General features: G+C 39.0%; 1 protein-coding gene across 1 annotated transcript; it reads left to right on the top strand.

The window, feature by feature from the left end:
• The first annotated feature begins 4,159 nt into the window (after positions 1–4,159).
• Positions 4,160–8,563, top strand: spag8 (sperm associated antigen 8). The gene is made up of 5 exons (XM_070925111.1): positions 4,160–4,260; positions 4,534–4,579; positions 6,071–6,185; positions 7,886–7,948; positions 8,456–8,563. The coding sequence occupies exons 1-5, from the start codon at positions 4,176–4,178 to the stop codon at positions 8,561–8,563; spliced, it is 417 nt and encodes a 138-aa protein (XP_070781212.1). The 5' UTR covers positions 4,160–4,175.
• The last annotated feature ends 457 nt before the right edge of the window (positions 8,564–9,020 follow it).

The following is a 9,020-nucleotide window of genomic DNA, read 5'->3' as shown; positions in this document are numbered from 1 at the left end:
TTTTAGCAACGGTAGCGACGTGGATGTAGTGATGGCAATGTCTGCTAAATATCAGCAGGTTAGCATTGTCATTGTGAGCATGTGAACTACTGTATTGTATGTACTTTGCTTTGGCCTATGGAGTAAGATATCCTATTGTTTTTTCTACCTTTTAGTTTTGCCTACTGTGTCCATGGGAAAACTCTATATGTTTTCTTCCGTGTACTCTTGGTGACGACCTCACCCCTCCACCGACGAAACATCAACATCACACTGCGCTCTTGTTGCAGCACGTACTACAGTGCATGTGGCATTTGCAGCCAACATAATCACAGATCACCATAAAATAATGGGTGGACACCCACTAGTTTGCGCAGCATGACGAGGCACAGTTTGACAGTCTAGCGTCCATAAAACGTTAATTAGATTTCTGACTGTGCTTCATGCTGAGGCGGTAGACTGCTCCAGACGCTCTGGCTGTCTTGACAGTGAAAACTCCTCTGCTGTTTCTCAGCAACAGACTCGGCTGTTTGTTCTGTGTGTCTCATATCCACGGTAACAAGCAGAGAGTGTTAAATTTAGCAGGGTATGAATATGATATATGATATGAATAAATGATATGTGATTCTCAATGAACAAGTGATCCAACAAGGTTACTGAGCAAAAAAATAAATGCTGAAATTTTTTTTCCCCATCTCAAATGATGTTGATGTTGTTGCTTAGTTTGGCAGCAAATGATGTTCCCCTTCAGGGTATAACAAGAGAGCCGCAGCACATGCACATACTGAAGGAGAGGTTCTTTGCTTTAGACGGACATTGCAGGTTGTAGGTGAAGGAGAAATAGAGAAAAAAAACAATCCAATGCAGTTATATGGATTTTTCACAGAATGCTAGGAAAATCATTACAAATATATAGAATTAGCTTTACGTGTTATAATCAAGCAATGGAGCTAAGCATTAAGGGTTAACCCCTGTCTCTGTTCAAATATGGTTCAGATGGGTTTTTTTTTTTAATGTGACATTGTTTTCATAAATGAATGGGCTGCTATTGTTTTTAAAGTCTCTTAACAATATATTCAGTGCGATTATATGAATGACATAAACCATGTTTTTTTCCCCTCCATGTTCCGTTGCTAATGTATGTTTATGGTTGTTTTACTGCTCACATTGAGGCTTATGTCAGATCGCATTGAGCTCTGCCGTATGTATGTGCCTTATGAGGAACATGAGAGTTCCATGTTCCTCCGGTTGCCACCACAACCCCGGCTCAGCAGTACGGATGTAACAATGGGAGATGATTGGGTGGATCAATCAGTGGATGGATGTAGAGACATTTTTTTTTTTTTTTACCAGGTAATGAAAGTGAAAGGGGTGTCATCTCTGTTCACTTTAATTGCACCTCAGGGGACAATGCTTTCACCCACAGCTGTCTTGGAGACTAGAGGATGTGCTTCTGTGCTCACCTGAAAGAATGTGAGAAAGATTATTCATCACTTCACCCTCCCATCTGAAGAGACTTTTTACATCTTTTATAACAGTGGCTGGTATTTCACATACAGCCAGTTACTTCAGAATTCAGAAAGGTGATTTATGTTTTTAATCGGACAGAATGGTACTGATGGAAAGCCAGTATGTGATGTATGTGCTTTGCATCCATTTGGAATGATTAAGAGCAGACCACACAAATAAGGTGGAATACTTTACATGTTCATTTGAGACAGAAAATCAGCACAAAAAATAAATCAATAAAGTTAGAAGTAGAGTGCATCGAGACAAACAGCTGGCGGCGCTAATTATCCTCGCGGGTGCCATTTAACCATTGCAGAAGAAGAGGGCGCAGCGGGATGACGTAGTTAAAAGAGCGCCAACCTCAAACGGCGGAAAACAATGTGGAAAACATGACGGGAATATGGCATGTCTGTTTGTTTCATGTCTTCATTTGTGGACCGTTGCAATGTCCCCGTCGCAGATCTGATATCCCCCCCCCTGCTGCTGTTGTTAGTGTCACAATGAAGCTGAAGCTTGAGCGATGTCTAGTCACATGCGTATTTTACGTCATGATTCATTCATGATTTGATGATCTATGTATTTTTTTTTAAGTAGAAATTCTGCAACAATATATGGAAAGTGATACATCATCAGTAGGAGGCTCTTTAGAAGGCGGCGCACACCATGTAAGCAGAATCATAACTTCATAAAAGATAAATAAATAAATGAAAGATAGAAGTTGGAATAAAATGAAAAGTCTCTTCTAATAATTCTAAGGCATCGATAATGTTCAGTAGTTTTTTTTTTGTGCAGTTTTCTTTTTCATATACTTCAGTGATTTGCAGTACAGTGCTAGTTCATTCATAAAGCATTTTGTTTCATTCGATCCACCAACTTTTCCACCTCAGCCTAAAAACTTATTTAAAACCTTTATCTTCGGCGTTTCCATCCTGCTGTTTTTTGCGCACGTTGACAATCTGATGTTTTTTTAAAAAGTAAAACATTATAAAACATTTGGATTTTGCACTTGGAATGAGATTTTGAATGGTATTGTTGCAAAGAGCAAGAACAACACTGGCGATGAAAATGCTTCCTTTCTCATTAGGTTTCATGCTTTCTTTTTTTCCTTTTTCATTTATTTTACAGTCTCTTTGATTATTGTAACCGCAGTTTATACTGTAAGTGTTTGCTCTACTGTTTTTGTTTTCGCTGTACTGTTGTCTCCAATCCGTCTGGAAAAAAATAGACATGCCGTTGTCATGGCGACACTTCCGTCAACCGAGTCCTGTTGCTAAGTGGGACTCGTTCATTTAGAGGACGAGAGATATAAAGAGGTTTCACTCGTCAGTTCACAATTTAGTTCACGGAAAACTTGGCCCATTCTAGTCTAGACAAGTGTAGGTAGTAGTCATGACCGAACAGCCAGCCGCGGTGGAAAATAAAGTTGGTAAATGTATGTTGCACAACTGGGCAGAGGAGGTGAGTAGAGTGAGTGCGAACTGCGAAGCTAGCCTCGCTAATGGTGGCTAGCTAGCTAGCAGCCAAACGTCACTCCAGACTGCTTGTCAAATTGCAAACAAACAGTTTATAAATACTTAACATTAATGTATAACTTTTAAGTTAACACCGTGTGTATTTTAACAGTAAAAAAAAAAAAAATTCATATCACATGTAACTATATGACTGCGTAGACCCTCTCACGGCAGACATGTTTATATGCCAGTGAGCCAGCATGCAGGACGCTGGTGCTAATTAATGTTATTAGTTACACCTGTACACACCTGAGTTTGACGAGTCTAAATACTCTGTGGATGGTGTGACTTTTGAACTAGCTGCATTTTTATAAATGTTATCAAAAATTGTGACAGTAGGGTCACATACTATTCAGTAAATGGTCCGTTTATATAATGTTGAAATGCTAAAGGAGTTACTGGTTTGTGGAGTTTGTGGTGTGTTTTAGTGAAATGGTAAGTGTCTTTCATGCAGTGATTGAGTGCATACTTTAATTTCTCCCTTTTTTTTGGTAAATGTCATAATGGCTGTGTGACTTTTCTGCCTGCTGCATTACCTTGAAAACGAATTAAAAAAAAAGCTGACAGGTGCTTATTAAAGGCATTCAGCCTATTGTCTCATGAGGTGCTCATACACACAATACAAAAAGCATGGACATTCTGAAGAGGGCTAAAAATATCAACCACAAGCTCTCAAAATGTTTTTGTTTTTTGTATCTGCCCAACAGTCCAAAACCTCTCAGTTTGCAATCATAAGAAAAGAAGAGCAGAAAACCTTTGCATTTGAGAGGATGTAACCAGCAAATGTATATTTTTCCTCATCAAAATTGTTGCTGAGGACAACTAATTGATTAATCGACACATCATGTCAGTTCTAATCCTGAACAAAGAAGATAGATTCAGGAGAATATGGCTTTTGTATATTCAAAGACAAAAAACAAAATAAAACAACAAGAAGAACAATAAATGATAAATAACATGAAACACAAACAAGATGATTTCCATAAAATCAAAGTAAGACACAGCCTAAAATCAAGTGTTTATAAAGGTAATATTTATTGCATTGCTTTAGATTGTAACATGTTTGTATTTTTTAATCTAAACACTGGTCCATTTATTCAGAGGGCCGCTGCGGCTCTTGACACTGAGGGGACAAGGACACAAATCCAGAGACATGGACACAGAGGGATTCTCACCATGGACCAGGAGTCTAAAATGGAGACGGTCACCACGCTTAAAGCGGCTTACGTCCCTCCGAAGAGTCAGGGCGTGAGGCTGCGGGGTATGTATCTTTGTCTCTCACACCAGCCACAGTAAGAAACTATTTAGTCCCATACTATTATAACCCATGTATAGACTAGACATGTATTTCAAAAGATTTTAAGACAGAACGTGTCTTTAAGAATATGAAAAGTATTCACATAGACACTGAAGGCTGCTTTGAGGTTTTTTTATATTTAGTTTCTGTTTTTTAATTTAACGTTAAATAGATCTTTTTCAAGTGATTTGCTCTGCATGCTCTGCTCATCTCTTCTTTTGTATTTCCATGGTTCAGGCATCAGGAGCGAGCTTTTTGAAAGACATATCGCCCAGGTGATAAGGTAAATGGACTATGAAACAAGTCTTTTGATGCTAAATCAATTATTGCTGAAAGTGGTTTGTTGATGGAAACGGGGAATGTTTCTTGAGGGGAACATGTTGGAGGAAAGTGATGTAATACTTGCACGTCTGGGTTTGTTTTGCTGTTCAATCGCAGCTGTAATACCCTTTAAATTAGATTTTATTATGTTATTTTACATGGAGGCCAGTCATCCTAATGGGGTTTATAGAGTCTATCCTCACACATCCCTGCGCAAGTTAACTGCTCATAAAGAATACAAAGCATCATGTCTTCGATGAAAACAGCTTGTCCAGTAGTAGACGGTGCCTCATCACTCAGTCTTGAGCCATACACTAAATTTCCTGGACTTTATAAGTACACACCAACGCTGCTTGATTCATACCGGGTTCCCGTCCAGGAATGAGCTCAGAGCGTTTTCCCAGGCTGATCGGTTGTTATGTTAAACACAGTGCCATTTTGAATCAACAGAGTTAGTCGGATCATAAGTTTGGAGAGCGGAAGGGTTTTATATTTTATGGCTTAAATATCACATCAGTCTCTTTTGACACAACTTTGAAATTTCATGGCCATTGATCCACTGAGTGACATTAAATGATATGTTCCAGGATAATGACTTACTTACATCACCAGCCTTAAAGCCCCTACATGCCATTGTTTCACCCACACAGTTGTTTGCACCGATTAGACCTCTTCTCAGGACTGTGTGGGCATGAACTGACTGTGCTTGACTGATGTCTGCCTCACTCCTCTGGTAGTGTTCCTACACCTGTAGACAATGTACACCTTTGCATTTGTGGATACATGCCAGTTAACTTCATTGTATCCTCGTCTTATGCTGCATTCAGGCAACGTCGACAGAATGGGAAGAACCGGAAAACCTCCCTTTATTCTGCTTTGGGATTGTTAGATTATTTCAAAATGGTTAGGCCTTATTTAGTTCTGTTATTTGTCTGCACACGCTGCTTTAAAATGCAGTGACGCGGTTTCAAAGCAGCCTGATTAGCTGCAGCGTCCAATAAAGGGGAGTGACAGTCAGATTTGACTTCCTGTCGAATATATTTCGTGTATCTTTGCTAAAGCCTCACCCCTCCTCACTCATCAATCCTGAAAGCAGAAATTAGAGCGACAGAACATCCTTAATGATGGTGGTGGGTGATCTCCAGATCACACAAGGGTCAGTATGGTGACATCATGCAAGTCACAGCATTGCTCCACACCACTTTAGCAGTGGTCTACTCAACCAAAAGAACACCTGTGCGGGTGTGCAGGACCTTTGAGTAGATTCTATAGTATTTCTATTATATATTTACTTTTGGTACTTTAAGTATATTTTGATGCTAATACTTTTGTACTTTTGCTTATGTAAAATTCTGAATGCAGGACTACTACTACTTTTATACTTTTACTTAAAGAGTTGACCTTCTTCCAACACTGCCAAATGCTGAGGCGGATATCTTCTTGTTTTTCACAGGGGGGAAGTTCACGCTGAAAGGAACCCACCAACTCCCAAAACTGACTTCTGCTCCACAACCCAGACGGACTTCTGTGTCCAGGGGTTTGTGCCTCTTACCCCTGAAACAACACAAGTAAGTGCATGTATATATATGCTCTGTGTGTTGAATCTAAAACCATATGTTATTTATTGTTATAAATGCCTAAAACTTCAACTCTTAAATATTGGCACTGGTATCAATTAAAATGAAGATCATGCCCAATATGTTCCACTAGGTTGATATTTAGATGATTCATTTGTTTGTTACATTTGCACAAGTGTGTGTTTTCATCTGTTTGACATATAATTGGCTACGTCTGTTTCAAATTACTGGCCAATTGTAAACAAATAAAGAGAGTTAAGGACTGATTATGACACTAAAATACTTTTTCCCCCCTCTTACCATTCACTGTGATTGTAAATAAACGTGCGACAATAAAGTGCTGCTTGAATGCACATTATAATATTGCCTTTAGATTCCAGATGCAGTTGTAGGCTAACTGAGGAAACAAGTTTGCTGACTATGTTAAAGTTTTGAAATGATAATCCATAGATTGTTCTGATGGCAGGCATTTTAACTTGTAGGAAAAGCACATATGGCTGTTAATGATGGCGCCATTACATTTTAAATTAACAATAGCAGCATCACCGAGCAAGTTCAACTTAGTCTGGCTCTATCTGGGCTGTCTGGCTTCACTAAAGCTTAACACTGGTGACCGTGGCGATCTACCCAGTTATAAGTGAGCCAGCTTTATGATACCAGTTAAACTCAAAGGTTGCTGGCTGACCCACTAATTTCTCGCCCCATTATAGGAAAGGTGTGCTTAGACTGGGGTTTTCTGCCTTGTTTTATTGGCATAAATTTGACTGTTGCTGTGTTTTTGCAGTTCTTTTTGCAGCGACTGCACAGATATAGCTGTATTTTGTACAGATGTAGTTGTTTGTTTGTGTGCCTGTGTGACAGCTCTGACTGGTTTCTACCACTTTTTTCACTTATTTTCCTCCCGTTAAAGTAATTTTTCCTCTCATTGTTTTGTGATCAGAATATTTTATTAACAATAGGAAACTGATAACATTAAGCAAACAGAAGGGAAACAGACAATACAAATAAACATAAAGAGGCCTGAAAAAGCCGGAGCCTTGTGGGAAGAGTACAGTCGAAAAAAACAATGCAGATCGCATGCAGATTATTGTACATTATTGTCCTTGACAACAGTCTATGCTTTTCAGTTCCTCTGAGACATAAAACATATGCTGTCCTTGAAGAAAAAATGACACGCATTAACTGTAGAGGATGAGGTTATTTTAAGACTGCTTTCTTGGAAGCCGTAAAACCAAGAAAAACCATTTTCTGCAGCCTCAACTTTATATTGATAGGAGAATCAACTTTAAGCAGACAATTCTAGACCATTTTCATAAGATCAGCTAACACTCCACGCTATTTACGTGATGACTTAAAGTTGTTGGCCCCTGGACGCTGGTTCCAGCTACTTAAATGTGAAGATTAGCTTTTTCAGTGTAAATTGAATCATTTTGAATCATCTCTTCTTTTGCTGACTTTGAGGACCTCTCTTTGAGATCTGGGAACTTCTGACGTGCATGTGTCATGTTTTTAATTTTATAGACAAATCATTTAATTAAAAAAAAGGTAGTATAATAAGGAAAATAATCCTTACATGTTATGCTCATAATGGTCCTAAAATATTCTGAGTAACACTGCTTCAGCAGAAAGAAGAAAAATCAAACTCACAATGCCGTTCCTTTGACAGTGTGTTCTTGTCGTCTCCTTTCCAGGTTAATGATTACAAAACGGACCAGGCTGTCACATTTTGGAGTGAAAATTGCCAGCGGATACAGGTGTGCTCCACTTTTTGGACATGGTGTTTGCTGTTGCTGTTTTGTTTGGGTAAATACCAAAAACACAGGAAATATTTTAAGTTCTCTTTTTAAGTGATTTATTTATGGGCCAAAAGGAATATATGATCTATATCAAAGTCGTTTTCTTTCTGAGATCTGTAGTCTGCCTGTGCTTTGTGTCTGAGCAAGTTTGCATTTTTTTTTCCGCCTCTTCTTTAAAAATAACAGAGCCACTAATGGCACCATAGAATGTCAGAGGAGAATGCAACAACAGCAACAGCGGCTCTCAGAGGAGTTGCACATATACACTGAGATCAAGAGGAGGATGAATATAGACTGTTTATTCCCTGTCTGCTCTGTGAAAAGTGTGCTCCTTTATTATTTTGTGTCAGATTCTTCAGTCTTGATGTCTTTAGCTCACTTAGTAAACACACGTCCTGTACAGTTAAGATTCAGGAAGTGATTGATCATGGTTTAACATTATTCTTGTGTTGTTTTGTGTCACAGGGTGTGACCGCCGTACAGACACTGAGAGCACCTTTCAGGAAATCAGCCCAGTTCAGCACACCCATCAGTGAGCGGATGGATGAAATCGAGCACCCGTCTGATAACTGAGACAGTATGTCAGATTATCACATCACATCACTTCATTACCAGTTAATATTAAAGTGCTAATCCACTTTAAATATTATTGTTATTCTTAACGGTGGTGACTGGCTGCCATTGCCAAACCTAAAAAACAAGGATTCTCTGTAGTGGAGAACAGTGAAGGCAATGGTAGGGCAGCATATCAGCCTTAAATATCTACACTATCTATGGCAGTTGATGTCGTGTTGACAAAACACAGACAGCAGTACACTGACATCTGGACTTAATAACCTGCCAAACAAACTGTCCCTGAACTGAATAAAACACACTAACAGGTTTCTGTCGTACGGATATGCTGAGAAACATTTGCCTCTATGTTTGGCGTCCTAAAAATAATTATTTACTGTATCTGTCAGCACTGCGTGTAACTCTGACCCAAAGCATTAACGGTGACACACAGTGCAGACCGCAGCCCGTAAACAGC

The sequence above is a fragment of the Enoplosus armatus genome, chromosome 18 (assembly GCF_043641665.1).
Source record: "Enoplosus armatus isolate fEnoArm2 chromosome 18, fEnoArm2.hap1, whole genome shotgun sequence".
Taxonomy (NCBI): domain Eukaryota; kingdom Metazoa; phylum Chordata; class Actinopteri; order Centrarchiformes; family Enoplosidae; genus Enoplosus; species Enoplosus armatus.
The sequence above is the reverse complement of the archived record's forward strand: the minus strand, read 5'-3'. Positions and strand labels throughout refer to the sequence as shown.